At 38.4% G+C, this 20,619-nt stretch overlaps 1 protein-coding gene across 1 annotated transcript; it reads right to left on the reverse strand.

Annotated features, from left to right (window-relative positions):
• Positions 1-926: 926 nt before the first annotated feature.
• cd44b (CD44 molecule (Indian blood group) b) lies at positions 927-20,054 on the reverse strand. Its single transcript, XM_033967436.2, has 8 exons — positions 19,674-20,054; positions 8,707-8,872; positions 8,060-8,202; positions 7,931-7,990; positions 6,130-6,441; positions 5,227-5,316; positions 5,041-5,119; positions 927-3,395 (listed from the first exon to the last, which is right to left on the reverse strand). Exons 1-8 carry the CDS (start codon positions 19,738-19,740, stop codon positions 3,185-3,187), a joined length of 1,128 nt encoding a protein of 375 aa, XP_033823327.1. The 5' UTR covers positions 19,741-20,054; the 3' UTR covers positions 927-3,184.
• Between the last annotated feature and the right edge of the window lie 565 nt (positions 20,055-20,619).

Raw genomic sequence — 20,619 nt, forward strand, 5'->3', positions numbered from 1 at the left:
ATTATTATTATTATTATTATTATTATTATTATTATTATTATTATTATTATTATTATTATTATTATTATTATTATTATTATTATTGTTATTATTATTATTATTATTATTATTATTATTATTATTATTATTATTATTATTATTATTTATTTTTTATTATTATTATGGCAGTTTGGGGCATCGGGAGCAGGGTTCAAAGATAATACCAGGTGGGATTCTCTTTCATTCCTGCTCTCAATGAAGCCAATTAAAGAGATATTGAACTGATGTGATAAGGCAAATATATAGTGCACAATGAGATACAAGAGGATCTTTTGATTGAACTTCACATCAGAAACAGGTGGCATAGTGGTCAGCACTCTCGTCTCTCTCCACGAGGGTCAGATGGTGTGATTTCATCTATAAAGTTAAATATTGCTGAGTATTTTAGCACTAATTAAATGGCTGTAGTGGTTCCCAGATACGACACAGAATCTGGCTTTCGTCGCAGTTTAGCCGCCCACTTCTCCCGGGAACAGCACAGAGAATAAACTGAAGACAGATTTAAAATGTTTGGAGTCTTGAATATAACCGGGTGTATGATATAATATAATAAATAAGATCAGATTCTTATCACCGAGCTTGATGCATTGAAATGGGCCAATAGTTGTGGGAATCCGTCCAGTCAGAGACGACAGATTGACTGAAGTCCTGGTTAAATATTGCATGGAACAGTGCCATTTTTATCTTTCAAAATGGCCGCCTTTGTTTCCACGCTCGACATGCTCTTGCATCACCAGCCGGGCTCCATGGTAACCCCACTTCCGCTGATGTGTACCGAGTGCATCCATTCCCGAGCCCCCCTTCCCTCACCCCTCCCTCGGACCAAAACACACAGCATTCACACCACTGTCCAGCCTTTGTCCCCCAATGATCCACGACCCAACAACGTCCATTACACATTTATTTCATTGGGATCTTTACAAATCTTTTTTTTTTTTTTTTTTTTTTCAGTGACAACTTAAAACCTATAAAAGCTGCCCGCACTAAAACATCTGCTACTTCCTCTTAGGGTCAAATGCAAAAGCTTTACAAACAAGTCTATGGAATATTTCATATGACACGATGTACGGTAACGGGATGTTTTTTTGCATGTGTGAAAGAGATTGGCATATCATCAGGCGTGCGAGTATACAAGCGTCTTTCATCGAGAGGGAGGGATAGAGGGAGTCCGTGGGGTGGGCGCACACATAGACAGGATCAGTCTTTCTTTTGAAGCAGCCCTGGACATTGCTCTATGTACAGCACAGGGGCCCCTCATTATCATTGGGGCCGGTTACTTGTATCCAAAGCCAAACCGCTGTCACTCACTGCTTTACAGATACCTTAAAGGGACAGTCCAGTGTTTTGGGAGAATGTAACTACAGTAGAATCGAGAATCAGTAGTAAACTAAGATCGGTTTGGAGGAGCAGATTCGAGACTTGATGCAGCTTTTTAGAGCAAAATCGTCAATGATATTTTTATGCAAGATCATGTAAGGAATAAGAACGGTCAATAAACAACAATAAAAGTGCAATTACGAAAAAGTTGGGGAGTATTTTTGGCATGTATTTTGACCATATCTTAAGCATTGTTTTTCGTTTCAGTTTTGAGCACTCGTATACAAAACAGATTACATGTTCTCTCCAGATTTTGGTCACATTTATATGATTCTACTTGAACTTAAATGATCCGTTACTTTGCTGAAACCACGTCAGATTAAATTCTTTCCATTCTACAAATATTGTGTGATTACCAGTGGTGGAAGAAGTATTCGTTTTTGTTTTGTTACTTAAGTAAAAGTACAGATACCGGAGCAACAAAAACTCAAGTAAAAGTAAAAGTATCACAAGAAAATGCAACTTAACTAAGAGTATTAAAGTATCTGTTTAAAAATGTACTTAAACAATGAAAAGTAAAAGTATTTCACACACATTTTGAGGTCTTATAAAGCTTTAAATGTAATGATTTTGATAAAGATTTGTGCTTATTTTATTCAACAGAAACAATTTATTTTATTTTTTTTCTAGCTGTTTTTATTTGTACATTTTTGTTTGCTCAAGCTACAACCTCGTAAAACATAAACCCCTCAGCCTTTTCAGCAGGTCTCAGACATTAATAAAAACACTTAAGTAAAAGAAAAAATACGCACGTAAAAATGTATTGAAGTAAAGTACAGATACAGATGATTAGTTTTTACTTAAGTACAGTACTTTACTACTTTTTCTTCATTATGTTCCACCACTGGCCGCTGCGTCTGCTCCTCCAAGCCAGATAGTCGCTGACCACTGCACTGAATAACTTACATAAGCTTATATCACCCAAAATATCCCCTTCAAAATAAAAGACTAGCTCATTTACATCATAAAAAATGGATTAGGCTACAATAAAACCAAGCTAACATTCTTTCATTGACTTTGTACACACAGATTGTACTACCTTGATCACCATTGGTTCACGCTGGGGAACATACCCTTTGTTTTAAATAATACAACATTGTTATGCCATGACCTGGACATAGAAGGTGCTGCAGTTGCACAGTTTTGGATGCGATACAAACATGATTGCTATTCACTTCATCTATTGCGAAATCCAACCTCCACTGCTACTTCTAATTAAATAAGTTTACCAACGTGACACATTCCTTTGTTTGAAACGGATTTTCTACCAAACAAAAGCACAGCTGGCGGTTATTGCTAAGGCATCTCATTTACATTTCACTTTATATACAAAACGGGAAAAACGGGGTTCAGAAAATGGCATAAATTAAAAGATATAGAGGGTTCAAATCCACAGGTCAAGTCAGGGCACATACAGCTACAAAATAGACAAAAGAGAGTGAAAGAACTGTTAAAAGTCATTGTTTGGTCCCATATTAGACTTTTTTTTTTTTTAAATCATCTTAATTTCTGACCATTCCTTTTTATCACCATGGTAATAATAACACAAAAAACACACTACACATTCATAGCACACCCCTCTACAGATGCATTCAAAATAATCCGACAATGCATGATGTTTTTTGACACCGCCGCTCAGTTGGCAGTCCCACAGCGAGGTTTTCGGAACAATTTACAAACACTCCCACTTCGGTCATTCAGTGCTGACCACCGAATGGCCCCTTACGACGTCTCGGACCCCCAACCCCAGCGTTGAGTGTGATGTGTTTCAGGCGGTCTGGTCCTTGTCTGGAGACTCCTCTAGCGTGATGACGGTGAATTCCTCTGTGTTGCCGTTCTCTTGGATCTTTTCCTTGTTCATGAGCGTGACCATCTCCTGCTCTCTCTCCTGGGCGTGTGAGCTGGAGGCGGACATGGCCGTTCCGTTGCCTTCGCCGCCCTCTTTGGTGATCATGAGGGTCTGCTGTTTCCCGCACAAGCTGAAGGACACAGCAAGAGCAATATGTTATTTTTGGTTTATTTATTTTTGTGACTATGGTCAAATTTTATATAGCGCTTTTCCACCTTCGAGGCACTCAAACCGCTTTACGTCAAGGAAATACGCACCCGTTCACACACACATTTATACATCAGTGTAAGCAGACACTGGGGCGAGGAGGGTTAAGTGTCTTGCCCAAGGACGCAACAACAGTAATCATCTGTGGGAGCTGGATCTGACGGCTCAACCAATGACGTTTTTTGACGACAGGTGTTGGATATTTTTCTTGTGTCCTTGAGCAAAGCCATAGTTGCTCGCTCGTGTCTGTATGTTGTAATTTTATGATTGATAATGAGAAGAATATCTAGTAGATTTATGCATCTGACACACATATCCTTCAAATATATTTCATTTATTTTAGAATTAGTTAATTGCTAAAGGGCCCATATTAGTCTGTTTTCTGATTTATGTTATTATAATGTTCTTTCCTCATCACAAACACACCTAAAGTTATGTTTTACACGCAAACCCTGCACAGGCTGAGTTCTTATCTCAAACTGAAAACACTTTGTTCCACCTTGTGATGTCATCATGTGGTAATACAGGAAGTGCTCAACTGTGTTTTTAAACTCAATGCACCTTCGCTAGAATCATTTGGATAATTTCAGCCCTGTCCTGCCCTTGTCAATCTCTACTGAACTAAAGATAAAAAAGGTAGGTAGCTCTTAACTTGAAAACTACTGCTTCATGACATCACAAGGTGGAACAGAGCATTTTGAGCTTGGGAGATGTAGACAGACTAATAATAAAAGGTTACTCAAACATGTGTGAATGAAACAAAACACAGTGACATGACTAAAAACGTAAAAGTAAAAATGTATTTTTCTTTTTTTTTTCTCTTTAGATTATAATCGGTATTAAAAACTCTGCAAATGTTAAGGTCCTGCTATTACTTATGGTTTTGTTTTATAATTCTTCTAGTTAAAAAAAATTCCTTTATACTCTGCAGTGTACTATAAATAAAGAATTCAATGCAAAAACAGATGTCTCCATTTTGAAAAACTGTCAAAAAGTTCTAGAGATATTAGCAATGATAAAAAATGTATAGTGGATTTAATCAAGAAGGAATATAATTATATTTTGGAAGCAGTAAAATACAGTTGGCTTTTGAGAATATTACTATACTAAGAGTAAATTACAAGCCTCTGAGGACTTTTTCAAACGGCACTTTATTTTTTTTGTGGGTTTTTTTGCAAATTAACTCTTCAAATGCAGATACAACAGACAAAAAGGCATAAATTGTACATTTCCAAAGCATGTTTTGTGTAATAACTGATAGAAACGCCAGTGACAGGGACAATCAGGCGCATGTAAAACACGTTCTTGCCTCTTTGTTCAAAATCTGGTGCAAGCCCTTTAAATACTGCAAGTATCCACTACCCCATAAACCCTAAATCATCCTTTGAAAACGACAGCAAGGGCCACTTTTGCTCTCCTTCCTACCGTAAAACATTAACAAACCAGTTTCGTCACCCGAGTCAGTGATTTGTTGTTACCTCTGAAGGAACATAAAAAAACACAATGCCCCTCTAGTGCAGTATTTACAGTGCATAACAAAGACACATGACAGCACTGTGGGTCCTTACGTGTTCCTCTTGGCCACCACCGCGCACACCAGAAGAATGGCCGCCACCGCCACTATCACACCCACTACGACCAGCCAGTCTGCGAGAGAGGAAACAAACGAGTTATGACCAGTACAACTGAACAAAAACTGCGCTGGGAGGTAGATTTTATTGTATTTTTTGTGTTTTTTCATATAAAAGACTTACTAGATGTGCTCCCGCTTTCCTGTGAGTTATGTTTAGGGCCTTCGTCCAGCACCGGGTTCATGCGGCCTTTACCGGGAGAGTGTGGAACCACTGAAAGTAATAGAAAAGGTTAAATTGTTACACAGTATGATGAGGAGAAGAGTTGGGAGAGACATTCACATGCACAAGTTTAAGTTTAACTCCTGCTGTGGGCATGAAACACTGTCATTTTGTCTTTGAGCTTGATACTTGAGCAGTTTTGTGCACTTTGAGCCATGTAATTATAAAAAAAAATCAATGGTACTTCTATGTGTCTATGTCAAAAAATGATTTAAGTGACATGAAATACTGTGTTTTCATGTATTTCTTTATTTTAGTTTTTAATTTCAGCTTTTATTTAATACTAAAATTGTCTCGCAAAAGCAGGACAGCCTCTCGCTTCTCTAAAATCAATGAAAAGAAGCTTCAGTTGTAAAATGTGTGCTCCCTAGGCTAACACAAGGGGGCGTCTTCTGTCCTCCCAAAACCTGTTGCTTCTCTGTCTGAGCGAGAGCAAGTCACCGGATTGAATTATGCACAGCTTTTAGTTAGAGCCAAGCAAACTGCGAGCTTTATATCTTCTACATTCCAAACTCTGGCATCACCGTGGCAGGAGTATTCTTACAAGAGGAAGTATTTGGAAGTACTGTCTTTCTAGAAATGTTGTTAGTTTGTATTTATGTACTGCTATCTGGATTTTGATGGCAATGCTATTCACACTTTTGTCCTCCTCTTCAGACTTAGTCATAGTTTTGTCATACTTTCATTGTTATAATTCAGATCTGATGTAGATTTAGTGATACTCAAATTCAAACCACTCAAATCGCAGTTAACCGTACGTGTTTGTCTTGATTTTAACCTTACAATATTATACACAGATCTTACTCTCAGTGGTATCCCCTTTGGACTCTGATTCCGTCTTGTCCTCTTCGTGACCGGGCAGCAGTATGTTGGGCTCGTTCACTTGGGCGGTGGTGAAGACCTCCACGTCATCCTCCGCTCCAGTGGGCTGCATCCCTGATCCTGTTTCCGGGGTGAGGGTGATGTTCTCCAGCGTGACCAGCGTCGTGGATACGTGACCCTCATCGAGAATCGTGACCTCTTCGCCTTCTTTGTCCAGTTCGGATGCAGCCGTGCTCTCCAAGTAGTTTTCCACTGAAGTTGGGATTTCGGTGTCTGCGGGAGTTGATAATTGTCCTGCGTGGGAAGAGAATTACACTCAAAATTACTTTCATTATTTTAATCTGATGAAAGTAGAGGGTTTTCTTCCATACAATTAGATGCGTCAGTGGTATTTGCTTAAATTTCTTAGTCATATAATTAGGAGAATAATGAGTCATAAAGACCTTGCACATCAAATCATATTATGGTAGAACTTGATTGTAGTGCAAATAAAATCAACTCTAAAAATGCTGTCATTATAATATAAATGAATGGGCTATGTATTGCAATAATCTGCTGATCATAGACTATATAAAAAGTGAGTGTGATGAGGCTAGCAGTTATAGGGAAGAATTTGGAGCCGAGTCCCATATTTGGAATTTCGACCTCGAGTGTCATAGCAACCAAAGAGCCAATCCGGAGCGAGGTTGATGCCCCCGCACCAGTGGTTTAGCAGCGGACGCTTAGCGATGCTGTCAATCAAACCTGTAGCTAGTGGAGCCGCCTTTGGGGAAAGAAGGTGCCTGATTCTGGATTTACGGACACAATAGCAAAATCAAAAAAACAGGGTCATGTAGAGGGTATTAATATGAATGTTTTAAGACCAAAATGATGAGGCTCACTGCAGCAGTTACAGCACATGTGTCAAACTCAAGGCCCGCGGGCCAAATGTGGCCCTCCACATCATTTTATGTGGCCCTCAACAGGGTAAATTAAAAGGTATGATGGTCTTAAAATGCTGTTTTATCAGTAGATACGCAATTACACAGCCATATTTTTACATCTTTGCAAATGCATATGCAATATTTGTAACTTGAATAAGTAATAAATACAGAAACAGTTAATGAACAAGTATAAAAAGTAGTTACATTTATTTTACTTCTGGCCCTTTGACGGCAGCCATTTTGCTGATGTGGCCCTTGAAAATGTGTCTGACGCCCCTGAGTTACAGAGAGAGGGGTGACAATTTTTCACTTACATGACCACTTCCTATTTGGAACACAGCGGCTAGCAGGTTAGCTATGTCCATTTATATGTACAGTCTATGGTGCTGACACGCTTTACACACAGTTTTATTGGGATTGCCATACTGAAAACTGTTCTCTGTACCCACTCTTAAAGTCGGGTGAGAGCAGAGCAGCATCTAGGAGCATATATGGTTTAGTCAGGGATTATCCTTTTGTGCACGTTTTTATGGGAAAACCAGAGCAACAATAGAAAACACGCCCAAACACGAGGAGAACACACAAACTCCACACAGAAAGAGCGTTCATGTAACTTTTCTAAAGATGGACCGGCCACCTGCTTGTGTTCATGGAGATACTATAGCTTTAGCAGGACTGTTTCATAATACGGCATTAACATTTCAGATATATGGATAGACTACCTGGGTAACAATATAAGGCATATGTTTAATACCACACTGACGAACATTCCAAGCAACAACCTCGATGAAGACAAGCAAAAGGCGGACTGCGGACATCTAAAAGGCTTTTGAAGACACTCAAAGATGGAGATTACTCACCTGCTTCACTAGAACTTTCAGGTCCTGAATAAGATTGTGAACAGTCCTCCTCTGGACCAGCTGAAATAGAGAAACACAGTAATTTATGAGGTCGTACAGTCATTTGTGTACATTCCGTATAAGTGTTACCTGTTTGGTTGAAGCAGTAGGCGTCAAACTGCTGATCTAGAGTCACGTGAGTGTTCATTATGAGACCTGTGAGGTTCTTGGCACAGTTTCCGTGAGATGTATGTCTGAGGATGGCCACTGTCTCATTATTCAACCAGCCATTTCTAAACACAACAGCAGATTTTCAGCTTTCAGTTTTCGTTGTTATGTTTGTCGTTGATTAGTCCCTCATTAATTCACTTGGATACATTAAGTCATTAGTTGATTAACCCAACATAAGCATTTGTTTGGAGGGCGGGGGGTGGGAACCTTCAGTAACACAGTGTGGACTTGCTTCTCTGAATGAAAACTCTGAATATAATAGAAGAATGCTGGCTATATTAAACAGTTGAACATAAATTTACCCAATATTCTGCAGGATATAACAATTTATCGGACATTGCAACTCAAAAAATCAGACACCGATCAGAGTTTTGGTACATCTGGTGACCACTTTGACCTGTACTAAAAGTGAGTGCCTTGATACATGGAAACAGTAACTTTATTTTATATTTTGGAGTTATTTGGATAACTACTTTCTATACACACTTGAGCAATACTATTTGGAGGTTAACTGGACTTCAACTTTATTATGGTCTTGTATCAAAGTGCTGAGCGCGTGTTGTCACCTGCACGTCTCCATGGTTTTGCTGTACGCGTCCTGCACTTGCTCCGGACTGGCCAAGACAGTGCCCAGCTGCTCACAGGCATCTGTCGCCTCGCTGTAGCTGAGCATGTGACGGCCCTGCCCCTCGATTAGGAAGACCCCGGCATAACTGCAAGAGCGAGAGTTCACTGTGGAAGAGGAAGGAAGTCAATCAGTTAACGCTGTACATTATGATACAAGAGGACCTATGGAACTAAGAGGAACTTGATGCACCTAACGATATTTTTTTCATAAGTGTACAACCCAAATTAGCGTTGGCGCTCGAACTACTACTACTACTACTTCACCGATGTACAAATGTGGTGTGTGTGTGTGTGTGTGATCGGACGTGGCTTAAACCTTCTCTTGATTGTGAGAAAAAAAGGATTTGGTCAACAGTTCTCTAGTCTCGTTCTTCTACAACACAGAAATCCAGACTCATTTTTAAAAATAGATGCTTTGTAATTTAATGTAATTTCATATTTTCTGAATCATGTGACTTGACACCAGTTGCTGTTGTGTTTAAACTCCCAAATTCAAATGATTCGTCTGGTCAAAGGCACAGCGTAGACTTTGGCATGGACATATAGTTTCCAGTTTCACTTCTCTCACCAGTCCATTTATGGTAGTTACAACTAAACAAACAAATCCAATCTGTTACAATGAAAGTTTCCGCAGCTGCTTCACTTGGACCTCTTCATAAATACAGAAAATAAACTCAAACTGAATTTCCAGGGTAAACAATCCAAGGCTATAAATGTCTTTATTTAAGAAGAAAATCAACCATGTCTGTGATACTTCAGTTCAGAAATAAAACTATGGCAGAGCTTAAGGGACAAACCTTGTCTCATGACGCTTCCTCAGAACTCATAAACAAACAACTAACCTCATGACCTGTGTACAGCCAGGAACACGATCAATACTTCACCCTTTTCCTCAGACGCAGGAGCATGTACAAGCTCAGTGGGTCTGCTTTTATTTGTCTTGGAGATGTCAGCTTCCAATAAACTGAACTGAAAACTGAAAGTACAGGCGTCTGTGGTTATTCTGGCTTTTTGTTACACTTGTTATGTGCAGGACATTTTTAAAGAACTGCTCGATTTGGGCCACCTCCAACTCCACAGCTTAAGGCCAACAGCAAATGATGAGGTCAATGAGCGCACATTAGCAATAGTAGCTTAGCTTTAGCCTACAGTCAGCATTACACTCCTCGTCTGCTGGGGAGATACTTAGCTGACCGTCGTAAAGGACCATCAAAGTCAAGTCAAGTTTCGCTTTGGAGAATGCAAAACATCTTCGAGAAGCTTTATCACCGAAATGACTTCAGAATTAAGCAATATTATAGAGAAGATGCAGTGTTTTTGGGCAATAACTGACAACTTCTAGCATAAAAAACACAAGAACAACATGTAGGTTTATGTCAGAAAGATGATATCGTTCTGTCTATAACTTTTAGTCAAAGAAAAGAACAGTTAACGCTCCATCAAGCTGCAAAAGTGATGGATTTCTTTCTGCGTGAAAATGTTACGTCTGTGCAAAATGTCTTTTTTTTTCTAATCAGATCACCTCAGATAGTTTTTTTAAAGATGAAGTTAATGATAGGATCCTGTTGAAGCTGCTGTTTGCCTCAGTGCAGATAAGCAGAAGTTGCAGATGTGACTATCCCCTTGTGATTGTGTTTTTCGCAGCTTTTGGTTAAACACATCCTCCGACAGTAACCGCACATCATCACGCACTACGCACCCTCACATCAAACACGTTCTTGTTTACTTGTGTCGCCACGGAAACGCGATAGATCAATATAAGTCCATAGACGCTGAATTCTCCGTCCCTGCCTGTTGTGTCAAGCCAAGCGCTCCATCGCATACACATGAGCGGTAAAGCCAATCCCCATATTGAAGTCGTTACATGTTTATTTTGTCTCATCACCAGAGAGTAATTACACACAAAACAACGACTTTTAACTAGACTTAACATCACGTAAACATACTTGATGAGGTAGTACCAGCCCACACCCTTTTGATTATTCAGAATTTGAGTTTTTTGTGGGCTAATCCTAACGGCTATAGGAAAAAATGCAGGGGATTGTATATTTATCAGTGTTTCTAAATCTTCCCGGATTAGCCTTGATAGCTTGAGTACTGAACACAGCTAATTATATATACGTTTATTGGTTTTATTATTGTTTTTTATGCATTTCACCCATCCACACCCTTTTGATTATTCAGAATTTGCGTTTTTTGTGGGCTAATGCTAACGGCTATAGGAAAAAATGCCCGGGACTGTATTTTTATCAATGTTTCTAAATCTTCCCAGGTTAGCCTCGATAGCTTGAGTACTGAATGCAGCTAATTATAAATGTTTATTGGTTTTATTATTGTTTTTTTATGCACTTGACCCACCCACACCCTTCTGATTACTCAGAATTTGCGTTTCTTGTGGGCTAATGCTAACGGCTATAGGAAAAAATGCACGGGACTGTATTTTTATCAATGTTTCTAAATCTTCCTGGATTAGCCTTGATAGCTTGAGTACCGAATGCAGCTAATTATATAAGTTTATAGGTTTTATGATTGTTTTTTATGCATTTGACCCATTCACAATGCTGTTATTGGTCAAATTGGAGGATTATTTTATTATAATGTTAATAAGAATAACAGACGAGGATCTCAATGGTTGTATGGTGCATTTCCAGAGCTCAATTTTCAATATCATATAGACTATTTTTCAACTTCATTCCCACACTATGCTGAGTGCTATACTAGATAATGCTAATATGTTTGGGGGTGATGCCTCTTGCCAAAGAACAACACAACTCCAGTAGGCCAATGCACTGGTCAAACTGTACTTAAAGTGATTTTTTGACGTGATCCCATCTGCTAACACGCCTTGAACCTTGTGACAACGATCATGCAAACATTTGAAGGATCTTATGCAGAAGTTTGTGATATAGCTGTTCCTTTCTCATGATCGTTGCATCACATTCAATACGGTATTACTCCTATACAGCTCTTACATAAGTACAACCTCAATGCAGTTAGTCACCGTAAAGAAGGAAGTTGAGCAAAGTAGGGAAAATATTTTGACCATAGATTCCCATGTGACATTTCAACCTGGTGTTCTTCTACATGCAAACCAAAATACTAACTTAATTCTGATATATAATTTACCTTCGCAAACCTAAAGTCACCAGGTACGAATGCTAATCTCACATTTCTCAGTAACTTTCTTTGGTAAACATTGAGGTTGCAGCGGCAGGATGTGGAGTCTTGGGCTGTTGGGTAACCAGAGCGGTTGCCAGTTCTTGTTCAGACTTTCTCTTTTTTACCCACACATACCCACACCTTTCGGCTGACACCTGAATGCTTCATGGCTTGTCCCTGAATGCAACACGATGGGTGGGTGAAAAACAGCAGTGGTTGTTCCAAAGCAGTGAGATCAAAGCTAGCCTAGCTCAGCATCAATAAGCCTGGTGGAGCGCTGACATGTATCTGAGGCTTCTTCATTAGTATGCACAGGAAACGCCATGTCTTTATACAGCCAGCCTAGTGACTTCACAAAAGCCCCCTTTGTCACCTGAATGGAGATGAAACCTAGGAGACTGCTCCGCACAGCCTGGGGGTCCGAAATGCAAGAGTATAAAGGTTTAATATGGAATTCTGCCAAAATGTTACACCTGCTTCACATGTAAGTCACCCTTTAGAAGTGAATCTGGGGAATACACCAAAACATTTTTTTTTTTTGTGCTCAAAATAGGAAATAACAGGACTAGGTATTATTATTATTATTATTATTATTATTATTATTATTATTATTATTATTATTATTATTATTATTATTATTATTATTATTATTATTATTATTATTATTATTATTATTATTATTATTATTATTATTCCTTTCTTTCTTTATTTATTTTATTTTTTATTTTTATTTTTTTATGGGACTGTCCAAACCAAGATTACACTTAGATATATACTGAGTCATGCTTTAAAGCTACATTGTGTAAGTTCTTCTTGTCTCTTTGCTTAAAATGTCCCACACTATAGATATAAAGTTATATTTCTCCATGGAAACAAGAAGGTGAGGCCTTTCTGACAAGTGACAGGTCAGAGCTGTGGAAAGGTGAGCTCATTCACAGCTTTTCAGTGAATTCTGAGCAAAAACTGTAATTGTATTGTATGTAATGGTAGTTGAATGAATGCAAGATAGTTAAGTGAAGCAATAATATCTCCATGGAGACCTAGGAGGGGGCGGACCCTGTATTAGAAAAGTACATAGTGCACCTTTAACATAGATAAATCTTATGAACTTATTCTAAAGCAGGACCAAAACATACTGCTTTACTCATCTAATCAGTATTCTAGAGAGAGAGCTGTGCCGAGGTGGATTAAAACACAAACACAACACTCACACAAAGAAAATACTTCAAACTGATGTACCGTCATGGCTGCCTGTATCACCTTGTACAGAAATACAGCCCGGGTTTATTTATTTTACTAATACTTTTTTTGCCTTTATTTTTACATAGTTTGGTTTTTACTGCCAAGAAAAAAAAGTACTCCCTGCATTTATGTGAGCAAACATGTACATACCAGTGGCCACCAATTACCATTTTAGGAAGAGCTAAATAAAGAATGAGAACTATTTCTGAACTAGGACACAGGTGCTACTAGAAACATCAGCAGAAACAGCAGCATTAGTAACAGAACTGTCCCCAAAACCATCTGATAACAGGGCCGATGTACTTATACTTATACTTATACCTATATGTATTATGATCCTAGAGGGCTACAGTAGTCCATATGCAATTTTAAAACAGTTCTAATCCAATGAGCTTGTCTTTTCATCAGTAAATTAATGTCTACTGAGAATATTTAGTGCTTTAAAATGCAACAACTTGTATTAATTAAGTAACTTGGCAGCTTTATTCATAGACATTTACCCAGAATCTACGAGATCATCGGCTTGTACTTTTCATCCCTGAGCATTAATAAAACGGCTTCTTTTAAAACCACTTCCTTTAAGTTAAACTGAACTCTGGGTGTAGTTGAGAAATGGTTTCCTGGGTTGTTTTTCAGTCACAGATTTCGAAAGGATGTCGACTATATATCATCTATGGCCTGACACAATGCATAAGCAAAGGGCAAAGTAAAGAGCACTTTGTCATGAGCCGGAGTTTGACTTGTGTTGTCCAGCGCTTCTTAAATCTCACAATATTCATGAATCTCAGAGATAAACGTGTAGCAGTTGAGTAGTATCACTTTTGTAAATTGTGCTTTGACAAATAATAATTATATTACAATAATAATAATAATAATAATAATAATAATAATAATAATAATAATAATAATAATAATAATAATAATAATAATAATAATAATAATGTTTGAAGACCCATGAGCAACAACCCTGTTTCTGTAGCAACGGGATTTGTTGCTGAGTCAAACAAATGATACCTGTTTTATGAAGAATAATTACACCATGACAAAGTAATAGTAGGGATATGAGTTTGGGTCTTGCTCAAGGACACAAAAATAGTATCCAGTGCCGAGAGCGATGATCAGTATCTAGTAAAATTGGTAGATAGAATCGTGACAATCTTCAGTAAGAAATGATTATCTTTGCTCCATCCCAGCCTGAACTTTACTAAAAAATAAATATATGTGCAGATAAACTAAAATAAACCATATATCTAAAAAAAAAAATAATAATAATACATTAAAATAAGACAAAAAAAAAAAAAAAAAAAAAAAAAAAAAGATTTATTTTTTTTTTTTTTTTTCCAAGTATCAATATTTTTTTATGAGAATTTTTTTTTTTGATACCTCAGTCGGTATTTATTTATTGCCATTTTAGAATAATCACACTAGCACACTAATAGTAGGGCTTTGAGTTTGGGTCTTGCTCAAGGACACAAAAACAGTATGCAGTGCTGAGAGCGATGATCAAACCAATGAAATCTTTAAGTATCTAGGAAACTGGTAGATAGTATTATGACAATTTTCAGCTTAAAAGACAGAAGAGTTATGGGTGATACCGAGGATTTTTGTTTTGATCCAGTACCAAGTAATATCGGCAAGTATCAATCCAAAACCAATCAAAATGCATTGAAAATCATCTTTTGTAAAAAATCATTATCTTTGCCCCATCACAGCTTGAATTTAACTAAACCATGTATTCCAAAAAGGATTAAAATTAGACCAAAAAAAAGCATTTTTTTTCAAAGTATCAATATTTTTAATGAGAACGAATGCTTTTCAATACCTCAGTCAGTGTTGACATATTGTGTTTTTAGTACTGATCCGTCCATCCCTGACATGTGCTGTTCATTCAAAAAAATGAAACTGAACAGAAACTTACATAATATTTCTTCTAAGCAGCCAATACTGTATTTATTTTTCACATGACTAAAAATATTCCCATGCTTTTTTTCTTCTCCATTAGGAATGCGGGATCCACGGCCAAACAGAGGCTCCATTGTACGAGTTCACATGGCCTCTGACGACTGTAACATCCTTTTACCCATAGCACATCAGCTGCCCTTAAATCCATCACATAATGCCTCCCTCATGGAGTCGATGTGAAGGTGCGGCGTCAGCAGTACACAATGTTGGGTCGGGCCGGTGGGACAGGTGGAGCAGGAGATCACATGACCACACTCAACAACATTACCTGAAGGTCAGAGGAAGGACTGCCTTTGTCTGATTCCATAGGGGCCCCATTCTCCAGGATGCATTCAGGCACACGGTAAAGTTAAGTAAGCATTGAGAAAATAGAATGAACATTGAAGCTTTTGCAACCTGTGTTCAAGTATATAAGGTTTCAACAACCCATTTCTTCCACAAAAATCAGACAATTTTAGGAATCACAAATGAATTAAGATTATGATTTATTTATGTATTTATTTATTTGTATGTATTTATTTATTCACTTATTTATTTATCTATTTATTTATTCATTTTTATTATTTTTTTTATGATTTTATTTCATTTTTTGGGCATTTTATAGATCACCAAAAAGCAACATGCAACAGTGGAAGACCAAACCGTATACAACATAAAAAGCACATTTGGGATTTTTTTTTGTGGCAATTTAAGATCAATAAATGTCAACTTATTACCCAAACACTGTTCCATTTACGCCTATTTTTTATATATTTTTATTTTTTATTTTATTTTATCTGGTTCTCTTTGGAGGTGACAGCATATGAGTCCATACTGTAGACCGACTGATTTCAAACTTCTCCCATATGTGCTGTTCTGTCCATCAGCAAGACACTTTACAGGACGTCCTGTCTTGTTGCCATCGGAAATGCATCTAAATCTTAACAAACCAATGTCAGATCAGTTCACAGAATCAATTTCAAAACGTTTGTTGGTTCTGTTATTCAGTTTTTTGAGTAAATGAACGATATTGCGATATACCAGACTACATTTCATCTAAAATCGCAAAAGTATCTACGCAGTAACTAACACTGTTTACATCGTTTGTGCTGTTGCGTCCATCGGCAAGACTCTTTACAGGACGCCATGTCTAGTTGCCATTGGAAACGCATCTAAATCTTAACAAACAACATCACGATATACTAGAACGCAGTATCTGACATCGTCTACACGGTGCCGGAGTACGTAAAACACCCAAACCTCACTATTAACACGCTAATATGGCTTTAAATTTCTAATCCTCCCATAACAGGTCTGTGAGTACAATGGGCTCAACGGTCTATTGATTTAATGTAATGACTAATACACTTGTCTGTTCCTGTGTAATTAATGTGGAATGATGTCATCGTTTTGCTCTAATTTGCGCATGTGTGTGTGGAAGCTCCGCAGATGATCGGGTTTAATCCTATAATAAAAGTCTGTGTGCATTTCACAGCCAGAGCATGTCTCATAACAGGTGTGTGTGAAACATGAAGACTGAGATGTAGAAATATACAAAAAAAAAACACTTCTATCATTACTAACATACAGTACTGCTAAAGGACTGTATTTCCGTGTATTATTATGCTATTTTTTCCCCAAATACTAACACGTAATCCACGTTTCTACTGCTAATGGTGCTTATACTTGCTGACTAAATTTGCAGCAAAGTTGTAAGAGTTTCAGCTCTGACCTGTAGGTTAGCAGTTCATTTCCCTTTACGTACTGCTGTTGTATCATAAGGCAAGACATTTCACCCAGCTTGGTCTTGATATTGTGACAAAATGAGGTTAGACTGGTCATAGCCACAGATTTACAGCTACAGGAATTGGTTTATCATCTAATTTGAGAACATAACAGGAAATCACACTCTTAGTAGTAGCAGTATTTTATTTTAAGTGTCCCACGCCATTACTAGCGATGACTTTCTCCAGGTTTGGGACTAGCATGAAAGGTGGCTCGTCTTTGTCGCTCCCTGACTGGACTTCAATGGTAGAAGGTAACAAAGTACATGTAGTAAAGTATTGCATTTAAGTAGAATTTTTAGGTATCTGTACTTCACTTAAGTACATTTTACATTAGCACATTTGGATACGTTTTACTTTTACTTCACTACATTTGAGAGCAGTATCTGTACTTTCTACTCCACTACATTTCTGAACTGGACTGAAAATAACAAAAAAAAAGTTATTTTCATATGATTTGAGCGTTATTTTTATCGTGGTAACATCCTGACTCAAATTTTCGAGGTCAAGCTTCGACTTTGAGCAAAAATAAACACACAAAATTCATAAGAAAAACCGAGAAGTTGATTCGTTTTGCTACCGCTGACCAAAACATGTATCATTTTTAATCAATATCACTACATTTAACAGTTTACAAATGATCAACACTTGCATGAAATACTTTTACTTTGTACTCTTTAAGCACATTTTAAAAGAGGAACTGAAATACCTTGATTTAAGCATACTTTTTCATGTGATACCTTTATTTGAATCACTTTTTTACCTCTGTATCTGTACTTCATCCACTTTTTCCATATCATTGTTCTACTGCAGTACTGATACCACTACTCTGAGCACTAGCCAGGTATAAATACACTACTTTAACGTACTACGCTTATGCACAGGTTGGTGCGCTGTACGGTAGGAGCAGGGACTTGAACACGTGCCTAGTAGAATGTCAGGTGGCACGGGCCCAGGACAGCACAAGCCCTCTTTGTAAGGCCCCGCTGTAAGTCCAAGATCCTCCCCCGCTCCCTCACCTTGAAACCGGACCCCCAGGACACACAGGAGGGGTGTAGGCTGCAACAAGGAGCTGAATGTCAGAGCAGCAGTAGCAGGAAGTATACAGCGTCCAGCCTCCATGGGCGTGTACAAGAGAAAGGGAAAGGGATTACTCTAAGTCCATTCTAAGTCTCTACAGTCAAATCCCACTGTAAAATCATTGCATTTTCTAACAAATATGTCTTATCTTATCAGGTAGATGAGCTATGAATGAGCTTTTTAGTGATACGGGAATTGAACCGGCAACCACCTGTCTCAAAAAGCAAAGGAAGTCAACAGTTCGATTGATAATTAAGCAAAAAATGGCACGAATAAACAGCAATATATAACAATCTTCACTTCGATTCGAAAGGGAACGTGAAGGTTTACCTGTTTACTTTGATGTTGGTACAAATTTGAAGCCGCCATAGATGCCGCCAAAAAACTACACACCCTTTTTACGATACTGTTACGCTATAAAACTAACGTCAATGACACTTAAGGAACCAATAAAAGGCTAGTGTTATTATACAATTGTTACAAGCTACAAGAGAGAAGGTCATAACAGCTAACAAGACCTATAAAACGTCTTGTACCACTATGAGTTTGATGTTTTTTATGTTTAGCTTTACACAGTGCAAGGTTTAAAATGCAGCTGTGTGAAATCTGACTCATTTTTGGAACTTTTTCTCTTGGGGCCACACACAGATAATGGTTAATGTGAAAGTAAAGATGTGAAAAGGGGCTAATCAATAGGCACATCTCCAGGTCCATCGTATTAGAAGAATGAGATTTTAAAATTCCTCAAATTTTTTTTCAGAAAATGACATTTTTTAAAACATTTTTTTAAACCTATAAAACATTTTCTCATTTATTTTTTCACGGTTAGCCTTGTATTGCTTCACAAATCCAATGCTGCAAAGGCATGACTGAAAAAAAATTGATTCAAAATTCCAGCGTGAACCTATTTTACAAAGTGTAGACCTTTCAAATGAGTCCAATACCACCAAAATATCGCATGCAACTGCAGTATATTTGCCACAAACTGAACAGCAATCAATGGAAGGAAGTAGCGACCCGAATCATAACTTCCCTTTCAAAATCTGGAACTCTACTGGTATTAGAAAACACATATTCTGAATCCCAATACCGCACAGTAGCTCGTACATATACTGTATCACCCTTCTCCCCAGCAGTCACCAATTACTCCCAGCCATAAACAAGCCCGTCCAAACAGACAGTGGCACAAAGCTCTCCAACTCTTCCATGCCAAGGACGCCTCCGGGGAGAAGCACATGCTCAGTCTCTGGGGGGTAGACACTGTAGACATACCCTGTTTTTATCATTAATGGGCTCACTTTCTTTAAATAGAGGTCAGATTCACTTCATCTAATTGTCTTTCTTCACAATGCCTCAGGTTAACCTTTTTCGATACTCTTTTGGGAACCTGTTTGATTCGGGTTTGGGAGGCACAGTTCGTAGCAATACACCAGACAACAAAAGAAAACAGAAATCCGCCGGGTTTGGATGCCATAGCCCGCACAATGCCGCTTCCTCCTCCGCTTATGAGCATGAATTAGTCTACCGCGTGCTCCAAAGCATGAGACAGCCAGTGAGTAACGGAGGCTCTACTCCTTTGTGTCTATATGAGCTGTCTGCCAGACGTCTGAGCCAGAGAGCACGCTATGCCGGTATCTGCTCTATTAACCCCCTTTTCTCTCTGCTTCACTCAACATCAGAGCATATATACACAATCTTACCTTGAATTTCCGCCAGGGATGAGCTTAGAAATCCAAAAAAGGTGACCCCAAATATCAGATTCCACATCCTTGCAGTGTTGAAGTGTTGAATCTTGCAGGCTGGCTGGAGAGAAGTGTGTTGTAGACAGTGACAGAAATGAAGAACAACCTGTAGGTACTGAGTTGCCGTGGTAGCAGCTGCTTTCACTGGCTGACTTTTTAATGTTTTTTTATTCGAGGGCTAACTTTACTATCCTCTGCTTGTCTCGCCTTGCAATGGCACAGCGCATGGCAGCTTACAGAGGCAGACACACACACTTACACACACACACACAGTCATCCAGAATTGCCACACCCCCACCACCCATAGCCCCACCTCGCAAATGTGCTTTTCTCCCTATATGCACACTTGAAACACGGAGAAGAAGGTGATCTCTCCCTCCACCCTTCCATCTCTTCCTCTTTTTATGTTCCCCGCAGTTACCGAGAGCCCATCTGGTGCTTTTGTTTGATTTTCAATTCATCAGATTTTTTTCTTTTCTTCTTTTTTTCTGTTGCTTAGCCCTCTCTAGCGCTCTTGTCTTGTGTCTGGAAGAGTGCTTGCCTGAGAAGTGTGTCAGCGTGATCCACCGGCACCAATTCACAGAGGTCACATCCATTTCACGCCGACGAGGCTTTGAGTCGGCGGAGAATACAATGATAAAAAGAGTGAAAAGGCTTTTCTTGTGATAACCATTATGGAGACGGCATAAAAACAAGCTCCAGCCACTTAATGCGCGGCTCTTTGAAGTTGGAAAAAACTAACCAGAAAGTAGATGGTTTGGAAAAGTAGATGGGAGTAACGCTTAAAGGGCAAATGATGACGATTGTACAACTGATGAAGAGTTTGTATCATGTGTACCGCCGCAGCAGAACCACCAGCCACCTCAGCCTATCTAAAATAAGTTGAAATATTACAAGAGTTGAA

Source organism: Periophthalmus magnuspinnatus, chromosome 6 (assembly GCF_009829125.3).
Source record: "Periophthalmus magnuspinnatus isolate fPerMag1 chromosome 6, fPerMag1.2.pri, whole genome shotgun sequence".
NCBI lineage: Eukaryota > Metazoa > Chordata > Actinopteri > Gobiiformes > Gobiidae > Periophthalmus > Periophthalmus magnuspinnatus.

Bases quoted from the DNA above. Each gene is read 5' to 3' on its own strand.
- cd44b (XM_033967436.2), bottom strand. From the start codon at position 19,740: ATGTGGAATCTGATATTTGGGGTCACCTTTTTTGGATTTCTAAGCTCA. The intron at 8,203-8,706 runs GTGACAACACGC...TGTTGTGTTTAG, and splicing joins AAAACCATGGAGACGTGCAG to AAATGGCTGGTTGAATAATG. The intron at 5,120-5,226 runs GTAAGTCTTTTA...CCTCTCTCGCAG, and splicing joins GGAAAGCGGGAGCACATCTA to ACTGGCTGGTCGTAGTGGGT.